The following is a 21,440-nucleotide window of genomic DNA, read 5'->3' as shown; positions in this document are numbered from 1 at the left end:
TGGTGTTAAGGCCCTGATAAAACTCTTTTTTCACCTCCAACAGTTTGTTGTTTTCTGTTAGATCCTATCTGAGTTGGTCTAGATGTCTAAAGATTCTAGTAGAGTGGTGCTTCATATCTCTACTCAAGAAGAGGAAATTTTCAGTAAGTGATCCCTCCCCTTTCTTGGCTAAGTAATTCGCTCTTTCATTTTCAATAATACCAGAGTAAGAAGGGAGATAAAAGTGATAAAGGTGATAGTTTTGCCGCTCCTTTCGAATTTAGAGGTTAGTTCGCGGTTAAACACTCCTAGCGGATGTAGAGATAGATATGGTTGGAGGCACTTTAAGGAGCTCATTGAATCGGAGGCGATAACTAGTTGTTTGTTTTGCAATATCTTGTACTGAGGTCAGGGCCCTATACATGGCAAACAGTTCAGCCGTCAATACACTCGATGAAACGGGGAGCCTAAAATGTTCTTCCGACATCATCGATGTAAATGCCTCCACATAGTCATCGCTCTTGGAACCGTCCGAGAATATGAAAAGTTTTTCAGGATATTTCTCAGTTTTATATTGATTGAATTGGGTGCTGATACTGCCAGGGTCAGAAATATACCTTGGTGAAATCCTCATGGAGAGATCGGCAATCACCTGGGATAGTTGCCATGGAGGCAATCTATCCTCGGAGGTGTATATCTGTGGAAAAGCCAGCGATAAGCGACTACAAATTGGTTGGAATCTATGACAATAATCCCTGTGGTGCTCCCTAGAGGGGTTGAGTTTGGTGCTTGATGGAAAGGAATGTCTGTAATGAGAGATTTCAATATATTCAAGTAAGAGGGGGCAAATATCGAAGGCGATAACTAGTTGTTTGCCTTGCAATATCTTGTACTGAGGTCAGGGCCCTATACATGGCAAACAGTTCAGCCGTCAATACACTCGATGAAACGGGGAGCCTAAAATGTTCTTCTGACATCATCGATGTAAATACCTCCACATAGTCTCTTGGAACCGTCCGAGAATATGAAAAGTTTTTCAGGATATTTCTCAGTTTTATATTGATTGAGTTGGGTGCTGATACTGCTAGGGTCGGAAGTATCCCTTGGTATCCCTGGCATATTTTTTCCAAAGCAATTCGCGTCTGGTTTCTACGGGAAGGACTTCTGCTTCGCAGAGCCAAGTTGTTTACTGGGCTAGTGTGGAGTTAAGAGTAAGAGTGGAGTAAGAGCTGAGTTGTGGATTGGGTTCAATATATTTAAGTAAGAGGGGGCAGCGGATATGAAACATTGGCAGCCATAGTCCAATTTGCTTAGCGTTCATGCTTTATAAATATTTAGTAATGCGACCCTATGGGCGCCCAATGAAAGTTGGTCAAAGTACCTAGGAGACTGATATCTGTCAAATAGTGAGACGCTGAGACGACAGTCCCAAAAATGTATGGTCAAGCTTATTGTTCATGGAACATCCGCCAATCGTCGGGGTGCTCGCTTTGGGGAAATTTCTTATTCTGCAGAAATGGACACTGGCACATTTTCCGTACGAGAACGATAATCCCTTTGTTTTGGCCCATGGTGGTGGAGTATCGAGACATTTTTGCAGTAACCTTTAACTTAACTTATGGTCTTGGCAGTGTGGTAGGCAATGTCATCCGCAAAAAGTCGGATCTTGATCTGCTTTGGTATCATCATATTGATCGAATTAAAGGGAATAGAGTTGGGCTAATGCTTGAGCCTTACCATACTCTGTTAGTCTGGGAATATGAGGATGACAGGACTCCAGTCAATCTAACCCTAAATGAACGGTCACTCAGAAAGGATTAAATGAAGCGGTATATTTTGTCTCCAATTTTCCATTCTTTAAGACAATAACAATTAGAGAAATATTGATAACAATAGATCTTAGGAATATCATAATTTGCTTAGTTACGAAGCGAATTCGTTTATTAAGCGCCTAACGGCATATATCCAAGCCGTGGATAACTTTCCGCCATAACAATATCGTTATTAACCGAAAATTAAGCGTTCTCCAAGCGAAAGGGCTGGACCAGAAACGGAAAGGGATCATGTTGTAAGGCGAACTATAACGCGTTTAATTTCTTTTTGCCTTCAACGAATGGACTGCCCGTTCTGGGCTGGTGAATTCCTGGCCCGGAAGGAAAAGGGCATTCGCCGTAAATCAATAGGCAATTTGGCTACAAGAAAGGACCATTGTGCTGACTCTCTCTGCCGTTCGGCCCCAAGTTAAGTTATATAAGGTCGGGTAACTTTGCGAAGTTCGTGATACATGCATTATGGGCCGGCGAGGCCGAATTATATTGGGTGCGCCAACTTGCCCCAAGTACAGCGTTCGACAGCATATTTCCTCCCTAACAATCGTATAATTGTTTGAATTCAGATATTTTAATATTGGGCTTAATCCATAATTTATTTCAAACTTAAAGGTATAAGTATTTTTTATTTTAAAAAATTGGTTTAAATTAGTAATAAATCGGGAAATATCGACTGAAAATCAGCAGAAAGAGTCGATAGTAAAACAGATAATGAAAAAGTCGATAGTGAGAAAGCTAGCAACTGAAATTAGTAATTACTATTTCAGTCATTTACAAGCCACCAGTATAACCATTGAAGAAGTACACGGGCCATTAACAATGAGTACTATCTATTGTCCACCTAAACATAACAAGGCAGAGCAATACCACGGTTTCTTTAACGCACTAGGTAATAAATTAATAATAAGATTAATAATACCAAAAGGTAGAGAATTGGCCAAAGCAATGAAGGCACATAAGTGACAGCAAAACTCTACTGGTGAGCCAACATATTAGCCGTCAGAGAGAAACAAAATTGCCGATATTATAGACTATTGTGTTAAAAAAAATATTGACATCAAAAAGTGTAAAGCTGAAACATGCTTTGATCTATCATCTGATCACTCACACATTATTATAACAGTCAACTCAACTATTATCAAGAAAACAAAACCACCTTTTTTTCATGACTCTAAAACCAACTGGCAATTATTTAGAGATAAACTAGATAGTCTAATATCCCTAAATTTACCTCTCAAAACTGAAAGATATACAGAAATAGCAGCAATAAATATTACAAAAATTATACAAGAGGTTATTAATTGTATATCATCTACAATTAAATAAAAAATTGCTGAAAAGAGAAAACTACGAAAGATATGGCAACAAATAAGAACAGAAAAAAACAAGAAAAAATTCAACAAGGCAACAAAGCAAACAAAAAATATTTACAAAACTTAACGCCAACTGATGCAAAGGAATATTCTCTATGAAAACTAACAAAAAAGATTAAAAAACATAAACAGCATAATCCACCCATTAAAATTGATATTAATACCTAGTCTAGGAATGATAAAGATAAAGCGGAAGTTTTCTCTAAACACTTAGTAAAACTATTTGATCCGTACCTGTCTGAAATATCCACAACAGAAGAAGATAATATAGTCAACTACTTTCTTAATGTTTCAGATAGATTTGCCACATGAGAAATTTACTGTTAAGGAAGTAAAACAAACTATACATAAAGAAATCAATGCTAAAAAGCTCATGGTTTTGACCTAATTACTGGAAAAACCTTAAAAGAGATCTCAGAAAAGTACTTGAAATTAATAATGTTTACATTTAATGCCATGTTAAAACTAAATTACTTTCCATTTGGAAAGTGGATCAAATCATCGTGAGACGATGAGAAATATCAGTCTCCTCTTATCGCCCTATAAATCTCTTACCCGTAATCTCTAACATTTTTGAAAAACTATACATTAAAATCTCAAAATAATAATAGAAGAAAGAAATATTATTCCGGGCCATCAATTTGGATCCCGTAGTAAACTCGGAACAACAGAACAAATACATAGATTAGTCAGCCAAATTAACAAAAACTTAGACGACAAAAAATATGACTCCGCTGCATTTTTCGATATATTTCAAGCCTTCGACAAGGTGTGGCATACAGGTCTGCATATTAGATTGAAAAAGCTTTTGCCCCAACTACTCAAATCATACCTCACAGACAGACATTTTGCTGTGAAACGCAGAACAGTGTTCTTGGTTCACTGTTACATCTACTGTATACAGCTGACCTACCGACTTCGACTATCGACAAAAAAACACTACTGTTGCAACATATGCTGACGATATAGCGGTTTTTTCATCACACAAGGATCCAATATCAGCCACAAGAAATCTCCAACTTCATCTTAATAAAGTCGAATTTTAGTTGAAAACATGGCGTATTAGAGCAAATGAAACAAGATCTACCCATGTGACATTCGCCTTTCGTAGAAGAACTAGTCCCGCAAGCAGATAACGTTTAATATCTGGGAATGCATTTTGATCGATGTTTAACAAGGAAAAATATAGTGACAAAATGCAAACAGCTTGGGGTTAAACTAAACCAAATGTATTGGCGTAAATCTCAATTATCCCTAGATAACAAGGTTTTGCTGTATAAGTCAATACTTAGGTCCATTTGGACCTATGGTATTGAACTATGGGGTACTACTAGCAAATCTAACATACATATCCTTCAGAGGTCCTAGAATAAAGTGTTGCGAATCATCGTCCATTCCTCATATTAAGTCTCCAACAAACTAATTCAGCGCGATATCCCCTTAGAACAACGAGTGTGATTCGGAGTGTTAGTGCGAAGTAATCTGAAAGACTAAAGACAGTGAAGCGTAGGCTCAAACGCAAACTACCATACGAACTGATTAACAGACACATAGAGTGAGATATAATAATCTATAGGGTAAGTTAGAATAAGTTAGGATAGAGTTTAGAATAGTATCTAGAATAAGACTTATAATAAGATTATAAGTTTGTACAGCAGATCACTTACTGAAGCGACATTCTACATGTCAGTAGAGTTATATTGTATAACGGAAATCATATTATAATACTTATTGCCCACGGGCACATTTTTGAAGTTACAAGAGATTAATAAAAAAAAACTATTTCAGACAAATGTACACTTCGGTTGTTTTCCTATTCGTGAAAACAGACGGGGATGTACGAATTTCTTCCCGTACTAATTCTGTTAGAGGTGAGGACGGAGATAATAGTTTGATTCTCTATGCTGTACAGATCAGTTACTTTTAAATAATTTTTAATTGGCAAGGGACAGTGTGAAAAAAGGTTTGGAATAATGATCCCAAATATATTTAATCGCATTTTAATATTCGGAAACTAACAATGACATAATATAATAGAAGTAATTGGTATATTTCTATCTCATTCCAACATGTACATTTTTTTCAACCATGCCGTTAGTAAGATTGTGATGTACATATAGCCTTTTCAAAGTTTTTTTGTACATATATCATCAAGATGTTTAATGTATTACATGCCGCAATTTGTAAATTCGTTTCAGTATCAGACAATATTTTCCCTCTCATTTTATTCTAGCTAAAAAGCCACACAGTGCTATCTGATTAGCTCCAACGCGTAAACGAATGAGCCTGTCAAAGTCATCCGGTTGTCACTCTAACCTATGAACTACTGTGGCTGTATAATTAACTGTAGTTTTTAGATGTACTATAATGTTAAAATAAATTATATTTGATAACATTCTTGTTCAATTATTTAATTTCAATTAGAATTTTGTTGTATGTTAAAGCCAAACTGAACTAAAACTTAGAATTGATGCGACAACATTGCGTCATTTTGACGTCACAAATTTAGATGACGTATGTATAAAATATCTATAAATAGACTATATTTTTTCGATTGTTTTATTGGAAATTAAAATAAAAGAGTCAGATTCAACATAACACTTTCATTTTGAATGATCTTAATGTGTAATTTTGAAATTATTTTTATATTTTATATATTTGACTTGATTGTAACTAAATTATCGTATGTTTTTAATTAATCTTTTAATTAACTAATTAGTCATCTAATTAACCATCTCACTGTTTTTAAATACAATAATAATTTTATTTATCGTTAACGCGGAATATCCTCAAAAGGCTTGAATAATGAAAATGAAAAAAGTCCAATCAAAAAAAATCCAATAGTTGCCAAGACAACATAAAAGCAGCAAAATTATTTTTCTTTCTATAAAACAAAATATTGTTCTTTTGACCTTATATTGTTATAAATAATCTTGAAAAACAGAGTTCCAAAATGCTGCTATTATAAAGTACAATATATTGTTATTTACAATCATATAACAAACAAAACATAAAACCATATATATTACATATAAATGTAACCATAAATTTGGTACATTATTTTCAAGATCGCGGTTTGAACAGCAAAGCCAAAATATCAGATTCTCAAGCGCGTTTTCTGTGTTTTTTTAAAGTTTCCCTCCTTTCTGATTAATCTCACAGCACACTTATACTTTCTTCATCACTACGTAGTATAAAACAAAGTCGCCTTTTCTGTCCCTATATCCCTATGTGCGCTTAAATCTTTAAAACTACGCAACGGATTTTGATGCGGTTTTTTTCAATAGATAGAGTGATTCAAGAGGAAGGTTTATATGTATAATACATGCATAATATACTAAGGCAACATTGCTAATTTTAGAGTTTTCTAACGTGATGTCGTAAATTAACCTATTTTTTAGGCTTATTTAGCAATTAGCAAAAACGCTGCCTAACCCTACAAGTTAGATCAAATTAATGTACTACAGTATTGTACACCATAAAAAGGTCTACAAAAAAGTCCGCGATGGTATATGTTTATCTTTTAGGGATAACCCACATTAACCATTTTTATTGTTTACTTTTTACGTGAGAAAATGGCTTATTTACGAAGCTATTTTAAGCAATACGACATTAATCCTTATCGAATTAAGTACCTTAAATACAGTGTGCAATTAATATAGATCAATATGGTTCCTTACAGCATGTAAATTAAACAAATATTTTCGGAGATATTACAAATTTAAAATTTGCGTTTAAAAATGTGTAATGTAATAAAAATTGTATGAATTTAGATATTCCAAAAATAGCAGGAAATCTTCATAGTAAGTATAGTTGAAGAGGAATTGTTTTACTCCAAATTTAATGCGTGCAGGCCAAGGGCAGTAATGAATAAACCAAAAATACTGGATCGATTTTAATCATGTTTTCATTGAGTGACATAGGCATATATATTTTATGCCCGTGCAAAGTCGGAGCGGGCCGCTATGTTTTTATATACAACGTTCATATTTTTTCTGTAGTGTATTTAATTTAGTATCAGCATTGCACCCGTGCGAAGCCGGGGCGGGTCGCTAGTTATATATATATATATATATATATATATATATATATATATATATTATTTATATATGTATGTTACCTTACATATATAGAAATCTGTTTCCTTTTTGTCATTTTCTGCGTTTATGAACGCCTATGAAATATTTAATTAACTTTTATGCAATTTACTGTACCGAAACAGCACTGAAAAAAGATACGGACTAGATAAGATTGCTGAACAATATGGTCACACAGTATTGCGTTTTACTGTCTATATTTAATCCAAACGAATTGATAAAATGCGTGGCAAAGAATTAGTGCAATGGACATGAAAGTTGCGGAGGATATACAAGCAAGAACATCCTGGACATGTGGAAAGAGGCATGTCTATAATAAAATCTTCGGTTTGGATGAACTTCATCAAAGACACATAAGCAGAAATTTGTAAGACGTGGAATTGTGTACAAGTATTAGATGGATTAGAAGTTAAAAGATTGGTTATTGTCTTGAATAGTGAATCAGAAAATAACAGTGACTGGTGAATGAGATGTGAGATTATAGTCCAATGCTGACAATTACCAAGACAGGGTGATAAGAGTGGAAACAACTAAAGGTAAGTATATAATTAATATAGGATAATTGTGTGAAATCGTATTATAGAGTGTGAAAGATATGAAAGTCCCCGGCCTGACACATAGATGGCGCCATTGGAATTAAATCCATATGTTTTTTAGTTAGCCCTAACCCTCAAAAGATGCGTGTATAAATTTGACAGCTGTAGGATCATTAGTTTGTGAATTATAGTATTTTGAGTGAAGCAACTTTTGTTATTCTGAAAAAAATGGATAAAAAGGAATTTCGCGTGTTGGTAAAATATTGCTTTTTGAAGGGAAAGAATGATATTGAATGAGCGTAAATTGAAATTCAATGAAATAGCAGACACTGTAAAAGTATCAACTGAACGTGTACATCCAATCATTCACGAATATTTGGGTATGAGAAAGCTCTGTGCAAAGTGGGTGCCACGCGAGCTCACTTTTGACCAAAAATAACGACGAGTTGATGGTTCGGAGCAGTATCTGAAGTCCCATCCGAGTGGACTGCATATGATGAACCCGCTCCAAAGCGTGGGAAAAGACAACAGTCGGCTCTCAAGATTATTTGTATTTTGGGATGCGCGTGGAATAATTTTCATTGACTACCTTTAAAAAGAAAGGACCATCCGTAGCGACTATTACATAGCGTTATTGGACCGTTTGAAGGACGAAATCGCCGAGAAACGGCCGCATTTGAAGAAAAATAAAGTGATGCTCCACCAAGACAATGCACCGTGTCACAAGTCAGTGAAAACGATGGCAAAAATCCATGAATTGGGCTTCGAATTGCTTCCTCATCCACCATATTCTCCAGATCTGGCCACCAGCGACTATTTCCTGTTCTGAGATCTCAAGAGAATATTCGCTGGGAAGTAATTTTCATCGAATGAAGAGGTGATCGCTGAAATTGAGGCCTATTTTGAAGCAAAGGACAAATCGCACTACAAAAATGGTATCAAAAAGTTGGAGGGTCGCTGTAATCAGTGTATAACCCTTGAAGAGAATTATGTTGAATATAAAAATTTCATTTTTGCCAAAAAATGTGTTTTACTATGGTAGGCCGGGGACTTTTCGGTTGACCTGTTAGATATGTGTATAATTGTTCAGAATATATATGAACATTTTGTTAAAATGTACGAGGAGAGAATGAATACTGACTGCTTTACATATATGACAAATGTATTAGGGAGAATACATTGATTAAATCTAATTTTATCAAAAAAGGTGTACACAAGTAGTAATTGAAGAAACTAAGTGGTAGTACAGTGACAGTAGTACAGAACTCTACCTCATAGCTGATGTGAAAAAGAGTTCGATGTAAATATAATAAAATAACTGTAATCTACAAACTAGTGTGGTTAATTGCTGATGACATAAATATTGGTGAAATATATTGTACATTACCATGTACACTGGCTGTTTTATTAGACGGGCTATGTATAATTTTTTAATACTCACCTCTCCAGCATGGCAAGATCCAACTTTCTCGACAGGTCTCAGCGAATATCTTGGTATCGGCACCAGCTCGACCTCCTTACCGCCGTATGGATGTCCCATGCTGGGCACGACGTTCCAGCTGATAAGCGGGGGCGCCACCTATCGACAAAAACCAAAACCGACGTCAGCCCGGTCTCTTATCGCCGCGGCCGCCGTCTCTCGCTCGGACCCTCGCCAAGGCAGCCCGTTAGGAACGAGGAAAAATTCGCACCAGTTAATAAGCGGCGGGCGGGTGGTGGATGGGGGACCGAACGAATGAATAACCGACGAAATCCGCCCATAAATTATCGCAATTTCAGGCGAGATAAATCACAAAAGTCCCCCGATAAATTAACGGGCATTAGCGCGAGGTTGGAGAAATGAAAACTCGACTCTTGAGATGTTAAGTAATGAAAAATAGAGGGGCAATAATAAATTCTGACCCCCTTCGGTCGTCTCCCGTCCTCCTCTTCCGCCTGCTCGCGCGTTAATGCCCATTTCGCGGCGTGTTTCCCCTCCGCTCACCGGAAGCTGGGGGGTGGCAAAAAGTGTCGGAATTTTTTCTGCCGTTTTACGCTTCGGAGCGGCCCTTACCCGATGCTTCTCCCTGGGTGCCGTGTAGAACTTCGTAGTCGATCTTTCGTTGTTCGGTTTGGGGTAGTGGTTCACCAGACTGACCGTTTTCGTGGTGCTGACGGTGGGGGTGTTTTGGAGGCTGCGATAGTTGAGGGGCGAGTGCAGGTCCGGCGAGCTGGGCAGCGGTGGTACCTCTGGTGGTGTTTCGTCGTCGGGATGGTCCAGGGGTGGTTCGACGGACGTTGTACATCTAAAGAAGAAGAAAATAATAATTAGGATAAATAATCTGAATATGGACGAAATTAAGCTTATTTAACAGGACTATGGCTAGAAGGCTTATTTATTAACATGTATTAATCAAATTATATTCTATAATTTTTTACAATTTTTCCAATCATTCTAGCAAAATGTAATGATGTTGGAAATCATGTACTAGAGTCATACTGCAAAGACCTGAACAAGTAGTAATCAGAAGACGCTCTGTCTGGTGGGCAACCTGGTTGCGGCAGGACTTCTTATTCGAGCTGCAGTTGAGCAATACATCGTCGTTCAATTCCTAATATATTACACTTCGCAGCTTGCCTACCATAAATACACAGTAAATCTTTATGGCCATGAATATTTCGGTTCAGAGTTAATGAAAGATGGGTCTCCTGGACTTATCCGTGATTTTTTGTATTTGGGATTGTCGTAGTAAATCCACTTTTGGTCACCACAATACACCACAGACAACTCTTCTCTTCTTGTCTGTCAATTAGATAAATACTTTTCATAATTCAACTGGAAATAATTTTTCCTCTTTTTGGATCTTTTTCATCACATAGTCAATGTCTGGAAAATGTTTATTGATCAACTGCTAAGCTGTCTGAATGTTTACGCGCTATTTTCCTTTGTAAATCTTGCAATTCGCTATCTTCTGCCTTTTTTAATCCATTTTTTATTTGTCACTAATAACAGAATCACTACTTCCCATTATGATATAACGGAGCAGCATCACCCTAAGTTTCTAAAGTATTTAATAGTGTTGGGAACTATCGGCTGAAACTGACTATCGACTGTTTGGTAATTGACTACTTTTTACTATCGACTGTCTCGGTTTATCTGATTTTACTACTTTTTACCACTGCCTGTTTTAGTCGACTGTTTTCAGTTGTTATTTTGGATCGAACTGATTTTGTTACTATTTACTATCGACTGTTTCAGTCGTACTTTTAACGTTCTGGTTCTGTCGTTCTATCGACTGTCTCAGTCGCTATTTTCGGTTTGTCTGATTTGACTACTTTTTACTACTGACTGTTTTAGTCTACTGTTTTCAGTTGCTATTTTGGGCCGAACTGATTTACTATCGACTGTTGCAGTCGTACTTTTAACGTTCTGGTTTTGTCGTTCTAGCCGCGACAAAAATGTACCCAATTTATGCTTATATAGATTTATATGTAATATATGTAGTTTTATGGTTTTTTGGTAGTTTGCTTGTAAATAACAATATATTGTATATTAATATTACAGCATTTTGTTACAATATTTTTCAAGATTGTTATGTAATAGGGTAAAAAGATTAAAATTGTGAATGATAAATAGTAAAATACTTTTTACTGTTTTTATAAATTGAAAACAAAAATCGAACCGTGCATTTGACTGAAAATAGTAATCGCTAATTTTTTGAGTATCGACTGTTTCGATTGTTTTGCGATTATCGACTGTTTCGACTCTTTCAGTCGATAGTTCCCAACACTAGTATTTAATGTTTAAAGTGAAATTTTGAAGTGTGCCAAGTGTACTTCGATGGTTCTCTGAATTCTCAGAGATACAATCTATAAATTAAAAGATCATTGGAACAAGAATCTTGGAATACAATCAAATATTTTTGTAATATATTTCAAACCATAAAATCGTGTTGGTCTTATCAAACGACAACTTCGTTATATATTAACCGTACAGTAAATACAAGAGGAAATAATCTCTTCGAATTATACTGAGGATTAGTTTTGTTAACTAGACTACATACGATCAGCGATATCTACTGGTGAAAATGTGAAGTAATAATGTAAACCACTATTAAAATAAATTCAAAAAAAGCAAGCAAGCAAACGCAAACTGGAAGCGCAAAAAAATATGTGTTAGTACAGGAGAGTCATCACGTCGACACCTAATACCATTCATGACCATAAAGTTTTGCTGTGCATGCGGTGGGATCAGAAAGATCTAGTGTATTACGAGATGCTAAAACCGAATGGAACTTCCACTGTAAATGTTCACTGACGCCAACTGCAAAGAATTGTTGCAAAAAGACCAACAATAGTAACAGACAACAACATCGGCAACAACAATTACAGACGCAAAGTTACCTCCTTGCATGACAATGTTCGTTACAAGAGTTGTGAAAGAAACACTATTGCAGATCGAATAGAAAGCTCTACCATATTTAGTTATTTACGAGACATAGGGCCTTCTGATTGCCATTTTTCTTGGTTGATGCAGTATGGTTTGGCTGGTACACGGTCTTGAAATGTTGAAAAAATACAAAAATAGTTCGATGATTGGGCTGCTACCAAATCAACATTGTTCTTGCGACATGGCATCGCCATATTGCCAGAAAAAAGGAAAAAAAAAAAGAAAGAGAGAAAGAGAAAAAAGGAAAGAAAATATTTTTATTATATGTTGCACTGTTTTTTCTTAAAGCGAAAGAGACATCAGAATACTACAACTATCAGCCATAAAATTATTAATTTAACATATGAAAGATTTTTTTATTAAATTAAGCGTAAAAATTATTGAATAACCATACAGATGATACAAAAGGCAAATATTTGTTCGTATTATAATGAGAATTCTTTTTGTAAATTCTATTTATTAGTTATACCTTTATCGTCAACTAAATAATTAAATAAACATCACGTAATTATATTTTAATCAAAGTAGTTTTGTAGAGAGTATCGAAAATTATTCCAGAGGTATAGTGTCGTTCATTAGTTAAATGCAAATTTACCCCAGACAAAGTTAACAATATCTCCCGACTTTTGTTGCTAATTAATTTTGCCATCTCTATTTATTGTGTACTAATATGATTTATTTGATGTTACAATTCAGTCGATGTTTAAATTATATTTAAGTCAGTTAGTAATCTTCTGACAAGTATTTCACAGATACGCGGCTAAAGTTAAATAACAGTTTCGCCAAGTATAATTTAATATGTATTGTGGATTTACCAAACGTATTTGAAGCCGCTGTATTTCGACACATAGTTATTAAACAGTGATTAACAAGGAAAATTAATTAAAGTTTCATAGTTTCATTCTCGGGCAACAATTAAAAATTATCTTGTGCTTTTTATAGTTCTACCCACGCTAATTAACTAGAATTATGTGTCTATCTTGGGCTTTGATAGTGTAGTTTAATTAATTTTGTACTGTAAATGTTTTAAGGTTCTTTAAATGTTTTGAGATACGAGGGTTGTTTGATAATTTTTAAGTCTTCGTAATGAATAATGTTTTTCTGTTTAAAATATATCTCATTTTTTGGTCACCATTATTTTTTCCAACTACCAATCTTATCCTATCTATCTTTTCTATTCCTTTTGGAATTATGGTTATTTTAACTCTTAATGTGTGTATATGTGAATATGTGCTTGATTTATTAGTAATTTCGGGGTTAGAATGTATACATTTTTGGGCAGTTATTTTTTCATCATTGGAAATTCACTGCACTTATATCTAGTGAATGATGCCTTGCTTTGATAGAGAAACTTTTGTTTATCAATTAGAACAATTGTTTATTACATTGTTAAATAACGTTACGTAAATTTAGGTATTTATCTAGGGGTAGTCATCGGCTGTTAGTCTTTGGTGTAATAATGTTTATATATTAACATTGCTGTTTTTCTTTTAAATGCACCTCACTACACTACACTACACCAGTTCCAACAATAAAGGGGTTTTATTGTTTTGAGTCCGTGTCTTGTTGTAGTATCATCCAAGGGTCGTAATACTTCGATATTGATATGAGAATGGAGTCTCTCTCCATGCCTCCTTGCAATTCTCTTGATTTTCTAAGTGGCAGTCGGTGTTTGAATGTCTGGGTGTAAATAATTAGGCCTATAGTATTTGGGTGCACTCAATATGGACTATCACTTTTTAGGACTCTCTTCTGGAAAACTTGTGTTATATTTACATTAGTTTTCGCAGAATGTACTGATAATTGTGATTTTCTTCCAATTAACTAATTATTATGCTTTATAGCTTTATATTTCAATCGAGAGTCATTCCGAGATGCTTAGCGTTGTTGCTATATGATATTTTATTGTTATTGGTGTTTGTGTGGTCTGATTATAGTTAAAAAATGTACATAAACAGATTTACTTTAGTTTAATTTTCCAACAAAACTTTAATTTTCCACATTTGGGTATAATTATTAGTATTGTTACTGGTCTGTTGTAATTTTCAGGTTGCTTATTTGCTATTGTATCGGACAGCAAGAATCGCAGTAGCATCAGCAAATTTAACCGTCATGTTATTTTCCATTGATAGTATAGTACATTTATAATGTAGGTAAGGAACTGGCATCAACACAATTTCTTATTTTGGCTTAAAACATTCTGGCTATCATGTAAGCTTTTAATAGTTATAGTGTGTTGCTTCGATAATATTTACTGTAGCTTACGAACAAAGGGTTTTCCAATTGCATCCGTTATTCTGTTTCTTATTATATTAACGTTTTTCTTCTCTTGATGTGTGATTGAAACAGTCCAATAAGTTGACATGATATTTAAGAAACTGAGGTTATAAATTCCGTGAAATGTTGGGGCTGTTATTTTAATATGGTTATTTGCACTCAAACTTTGGAAGTTTGTTTATTAAACACCGTTATATATTCATTTTTCTTTTTTTTTGTAAAACCAGCTATTAGCTACTTGCATGCATTTTGATCAGTGATGTTTATTGGTGAAAATGTGAAATATTAATGGAAACAACTGTAACAACCTAACCTAACTATTAAATTCCATAGTTTTGACCATGCATTTTGGTTTTTCGTTTAGCATTATTGAGTTATGCAGTGTATAGAAATGCTAATCTCGGAACTAAAATTGATTTGAAAAAATCTGTTACCGAATCCATCAAATAATTTTATTGGTGATGCTGCTCTATCAATCCCAATAGTCAATAATTTAATGTCAAAGGTAGGGAACAGCTTGGAGGACAAAAAGAATCGACACTGAATTGCAAGAGTTAATGCATGAAAACCTCAAAGCACAAACTGTCAAAAAATTTTGTGACAGTTTAGCGGTTAATATAAGTTAATCAATTAACACACACACATTTAAATACTATAGGAAATATTTAAAAAGAGAGAAAATAGTTAGAAAATGTTATTTTGAATTAAAAAGTTTCAACACGTGGCTTATTGTAACTAGCGATAAAAAGTCAGACAATGACAAGAGGACGTAAAGACATCTTCACAACAGAGTACTCAGCATACATCTTCAGCGCCTTCTAAGTGCCTTTTATTCAGGTGGATACAACATGACGTGCCTAGTATATGGTTTTGAAATACTAAAGAAGCGCGTAAATGCACATCACATAATATTGTCATTTCGACATGATATTAATAGCAGTTAGCAGAAAGATGGAAAGAAGGTGTCGAAAATGATAATATTTTCATTGATAAATAATATACTAATTTATCTCCGTAAATTGTCTTTTAATGTAAAAAAGCGGGCTCGGTTGGCGCAGTGGTAAAGGCGACAAGACGGTTCTCCTACTGTTGCGATAGTCGCGGGTTCGAATCCTGTTGGGGCATGGTCGTAAATTTATGTCCTTAGGCAAGAGTGCAAAATTCGACACGGAAAATGATCCCAGTTACGCTAGCAACCAGACTGGTTAAGACCGGATGTCTTCTGGGATGCTTTCTAAGTTGTTAACTCGCCAGTCGGTAGACTTAATGCCGAGGACCGTGGTTCGGAGCCCACGTTAAACTGTAGGTCCGGTCCAGATAAACCCCTAGTTGGTAAAAGGAGACTTTAAAATATAAAAAAAATGAGAATACGGCCTTTGTATTATGAATAATAAAACTGTTATCAAATTTTAGTAAGTAATAGATATAAGATTCGAAGCCTCTTATTAACAAAACTAACGTCTTCCCTTGAATAATTTCAATTACTTTTGATTTTATTTTGAATTGTATAATCGCTATTTATAATTAATTATGCGATTTCCTTCTATTAGTTTCAATGTTCGTAGTCGAGGGTTGCCTTTTATATTTCGGGATTGGACTAACATGCTATGTGGTCATGTGGTAGTTGTATATGACAGGTTAACAGTTGTATATTATTATTTTTAATAATTGTGCGATTTTTATCTATTCGAAAGCCACTGTTTGTGGGTGGTTTCTTGATTTCAGTATTGTCCGTGATTAACAGTAATTAATTTGACGTTTTTAATAGGCAATCAACTAATTATTTAAGCTGACAAAAGTAATTTTATTTATTATTTTTACCTTAAAGTTGCATAGTTTCCTGGGTAATAGTTTCCAGCCAAGGAAGAACGATATTCCTCATATGTCATCGGTGTTGCTGACTCGATATAACTGTCTGGATGACTGACCGGTGTAATCGGGACGCTGTGAGCCACGCTAGGCTGAGCATTGCCGTTGGAGAAATTCATCAGCAAGTCCTGCAAGTACTAATTGCTGTACGTACCGCCTCTCTGTTTTACAAACGAACTTACCTTCATGTTCATTTTAACGCCGAATGGATTTCGAAAGAGAGTCGGTGATCCTTGCAGTTTATGGCGTTTGTTGATGATGAGGATCACCAGAAAGACGACGAATAGGAGGAGCATGATGGCCGTTAGTACACCGATGATGATTTCGATGTAGGTGTCTCCGTCTTTACGCGCTGCAACTGAAACATTAACGATTCATTTAATTTTTGTCGATTTATTAATTCATGTAATGATGTACGTTCACTTTCAACCGACTTCAAAAAAGGAGGAGGTTCTATGTTATGTTCCACTGTATACATTCTTTTTATGTATGTTCCGATTTTCAAAATTCCTTTTTTATTCGAAAGAGTGTACTTCCGAGGTGATCCCAATGGAACCAAATTAGGATATGATGGGGCGAGGGGGGTTTGACTTTTGTATTATTTTTTATCTAAAATAATCAGATATTTGGGTATAATTTTATACATAACACATTAATGTAATGACTGCCGCAATTTGTAAATTCGTTTTAGAGTCAGGCAATATTTTCCTTTTCACTTTATTCTAGTTAAAAAGAGAGACAATGTTGTGTAATAAGTACAGTTATACGTTCAGTAACGTCAAATAAATAGTGATAAGAGGTTATAATAAATCGGCAAGGGTTTTTTACTAGATAATACAGATTGCGTCTCTAATCAGTTACTTTGGACATGAATGAGGTAATGGAGACCCCCCCTTGCCAGTAATATTCGTTAGGGATGTAGCATTTATACTGTTAAATATTAATTTGCTGCAATTTTTACTGAAAATATTTTTAACATGTTTGACCTGCTTTAAATATTAGTATGGACACGGTTACTGAAATATCTGACATAATGAAAAATTCAAACAAGATCAGCTTGATGTTAGCCCTATCAGATATTAAATATATGAAATGTATAAAAACAGTGAGAAGTTTTTCAATACAAACATAATTCAAAACAATTATTTCAAAAGAAATTGTTAGTCTGAAAAGTATCGAAGGGGTCTAAAGGAAATTCGGATACTGCTTTTAAAATTATACAATTTTAAAAGCATACGATAAAATGAGGGATGACTTATTATTTAAATTTTTATATTTAGTGATACATTGATATTTCAGAATGGGACCAATATAGCCAATGGTCATGGCATGTATTGTTGTCATCATGGCAAGATAATAACAACAATAGTGTTATAACAACAAAAGTTGATGGAAAAAAGGTAATCGTTTGAATAACAATTGATTAGGTTTATTAGTCATAACATTTTTTGATAATTGCAGATATATTGTACTTCATGCTGGACACAGGAATGGTTAATATATCTTCGGTTTGGATGAACTTGATGAACACAGAAGAAGAAAGTAACAAATGATGGAATTGTGAAGAAATGTTATTAGATAAATAGATATAATAAATTAGATATATAATAAATTACACAGATTGGAAATTAACGACTTAGTTATTCGCTTGAATGAAACTCTGAATTTGTTATGATTCAATGCTGCCAATTTCTAAGACAGGGTGATGAATTGTAAGAAATGTTCTTGTAGAGTGTAAAACATTTATGTGTACAGATATGTCTGTAATTGTTCAGAATAAACATAAGCATTTGGTTAAAATATGCCAGGAGAGAAATAATAGTAATTGTTTTGCCGATATGGCAAATACATTAAGGACAATGCAGTGATTAAATCTAGTTTTACCAAGAAACATGTATACAGGAGTTAACAGAACAGACGAAGGAGAAATACAGTGATATCAAAATGTCTTTACAAGGAAACACTGTACCGAAGAACACAAGAACTAAGCGTAAAACGTAAATTTGTTCTCTAATGAAAGTAAAATATATTACTTAGATATACAGTTGTTAATTAGGTGGATAAGGCCACCAGAGGATACAACTAGAAAAGAGTTCAATGTAAATATAATTAAACACAACCCTAACCTACAAACTATTATAACTGTGTACTAAGTCCTTCGACAATATATGCATTAGATGTATTTTAATGTCAAAATAAGTTATATTTGATAACAGCATAAAAATACTTGCAGGCACCTAATATAATGATATGATTGGCAAAATATTATTGGATCATTAATTACGTTTTCATTAATTTTTCTTTTATGTATTTCCATTATTAATTTAGTAATTGTACATGAATAAATGAGTTGTTTATCTCCGAAATCAGAAAATCTGCATATTAAAAGTCAACTGTTGATTAATAGACTGTCGAGCGAGCGTTCGCCTCCACCTCCCCCTTCGGTCTGCGGGGGAGAATCGGGCGGAAAAAAAGCACGTGTAACCAGCAACGCATAAAATTTAATTAATCCGCGAAAAAAGAGGCGAGTTGTCTTTCGGGCGAGGAGGATGGGGCGGCTGGAGTAGAGCGGGCGGACGGGGGGACGAGGAGGAGGGGGGATACGGGCGCCCCATTGTTTCTGCGAAACGACGGGGCCATTGTTGGCCTCGGCGAGGTCAGAGCCATAATGAATCCAACTTCCTCAATATTCATCAATCTTTATTTAAGCGTCGGGCGGGATCATTGTTCGGGATGGGAATCGATGTGTGCGCCCCCTCGACGATTATTTCCGCGAAAATTAGCAGCCAGATAGCGGCGGGGATCTTGGGAGGGGGGTCGGTAAACGGGAGGAAACGTCGGCGTGACATTACACGTTTCGAAGTTGGACTTTTTGCGGCCCCGAAGGGCGGGGTGACGCTAGGGGGGTCGGTACAGTTCGCGCTAATCGGGATTGCCGCGGTTGTTGTTAATTAAATTTTCACATAGACGATTACTATTAACGGCCCTTGGAGAAATACGGGGGTGGATTTTCGAAAAGAAATTCGTTAAGTCCCTTTAGTCCCTACTTAAAATTTAATTAACTCAAGCGGGACGCTTTTTACTTATCACCTGTTGTCATTATATAATTTATAATTAGGTGCTTGTTTTGATCAGCGATATCTACTGGTGGAAATGCGAAGTATCAATATAAATTACTTTTAAACAACTTAACGTAATTGTTAAAGTAGATAGTTTCGACATTCCTTTAGATAAAATAAGAGTTCTCCAATTAGTATTACCAGGTGTACCGGAAACTAATTATATTACCGTTTTCTTCGGAAAAACTACATATTTTTAAAGAATAATGGAAAAATGAATTTATTTAAAGTATTGTCCATTTTATTCTATGCATCTTGCCCAGCTTTCAGGCAATTTATGGATGACATCCCAAAAACACTGTTTGTCTTTTGAGAAAAACCATTCATTAAGTCATTTTGTAACTTCATCGAAATTGGCGAAGTGCTGCTATGTAAGCGTGTGTCCCATTGATGCGAACAATTGATTGTTGGACGGGACAAGGTCTGGGGGGTAAGTCGCTAATATGTCCCATCCAAGTGCATTCAACGATTCCTTGACCAGTTTTGCTTTTTTGAGACGTTATCATGCTGTATAATCACTTTATTGTATTCCATTAATTGTCTCACCAGGCTTCAATAGTTTGTAATATCCCACGCCACTCTGGATTCACCAAACACATAATGTCTTGTGACCAAAACGATTTGGCCTTGGAGTCGATTGGCCGGTTTCGCCAGGTGATAACCATGCTTTTTTGCGCTTAAAGTTTTCAAAATAAATAGACTTTTCATCACCCATCGCTATTCGATACAAAAATGACTTCCGATCATACCTCTGAAGCAGAATTTCACAGACGACTCTTTTATTTTCCATTTACTCGTAATCGGTCGCTAATCGTTTCTTGGGCCACATTTATCTTTTCTGTCAATTGTTTTTTAGGTCGGGTTGGGTCTTCATCCAATAAATTTTACAGTTACGCATCTTTAAACTTTTTCGGTCTACTGGAGCATTCTTGGTCTATCGAAAAAACCACTTCTGAATTTTGAAAACCACACCTCACATGTTTTTAAGGTTAGAGCACTCTCACCGTAAGTTTCTACCAGCAAACGATGACTTTCAACGACTTTTTTCTTTTGATTAAATAAGAACAATAATGCAAATACACGTTTTCAGATATGAATCTTGATATTTTCAAAGAGGTATAGGGGTATAAATCTATGACCGTGTTACTTTTGTAAAATATAACATAATATCTTCGGGTAATTGATTGAACGAAATTATATTTCCTTTAATACTTTATTACTAACACTAACTATTATACAACTAATTCACTAATCAAAATGAATGAACGTTTGATTTTTGAATGGATGATTGTTGATTGAATGTATGTTGCGTGAGTGTCGAATGCTGAACTCCGAAACAGATGCTGTCTGTTTTTTCGCGTGTCTTTGATGATTTGGTCGATTGTCTCTATGGTCAGTTCACGATAAGAAGAAGAGACCTGACGTCACCATAGTGCCCCCCTCCACTCTAGCGAGCTGGTCGTGGGAAATTTTGAATCCTATAGATGGGTCTTATAGCCAGTTGACTGTAGGAGTCTTCTTAATATATCTGGAACTCCTGAAAGATATATGCAGGTTTTAAACGATCGACCAAAATGTTATCATTTTTTCAATTTTTATCGATTTTGAAATATTTTTCTTCTCTGTGCAATACTCCTCTGAAAGGTCCTTCCTATTCGGCTTAGCGGTGTTTTTGTTTGGTCTCCTCTTACGAAAACAAATGGTAGTTCCAGAAGGTTTGCATTGACATGTGGTTTCTCTTTAGCATGGTTGATTGCTTCTATTAGTTTTGATTGTCTCATGGTTGACTTCAGTTTCCTTACGAACTCTGCTTCGTCGATTTTACTTTCTGTTGCCCGGGATATCTCTCGCGGTAGTTTCAGTGTAGTGGCATACATTTGGTGCTATTGAAAATTCCCCAGCTTGACACACAGATTGCGCTACCATAATTTA

The 21,440-nt window shown here is 35.2% G+C and overlaps 1 protein-coding gene across 1 annotated transcript in view; it reads right to left on the bottom strand.

Moving 5' to 3' along the window:
- The window catches only part of LOC143203794 (discoidin domain-containing receptor 2), a 555,483-nt gene that overhangs the window by 20,853 nt on the left and 513,190 nt on the right, over window positions 1–21,440 (bottom strand). The window contains exons 10-13 of the mRNA XM_076416074.1: window positions 16,572–16,747; window positions 16,342–16,517; window positions 9,868–10,099; window positions 9,256–9,393 (exon numbers count right to left, since the gene is read on the bottom strand). Of these exons, the coding sequence (XP_076272189.1) occupies window positions 9,256–9,393; window positions 9,868–10,099; window positions 16,342–16,517; window positions 16,572–16,747 (722 nt within the window). The remainder of the gene's footprint in view (window positions 1–9,255; window positions 9,394–9,867; window positions 10,100–16,341; window positions 16,518–16,571; window positions 16,748–21,440) is intronic.

The sequence above is a fragment of the Rhynchophorus ferrugineus genome, unplaced genomic scaffold (assembly GCF_030347505.1).
Source record: "Rhynchophorus ferrugineus isolate W39M unplaced genomic scaffold, kcgeb_rfMv2 rfM10, whole genome shotgun sequence".
Lineage (NCBI taxonomy): Eukaryota > Metazoa > Arthropoda > Insecta > Coleoptera > Curculionidae > Rhynchophorus > Rhynchophorus ferrugineus.
Note: the sequence above shows the minus strand (reverse complement) of the source record. Positions and strands in the feature narration are given on the sequence as shown.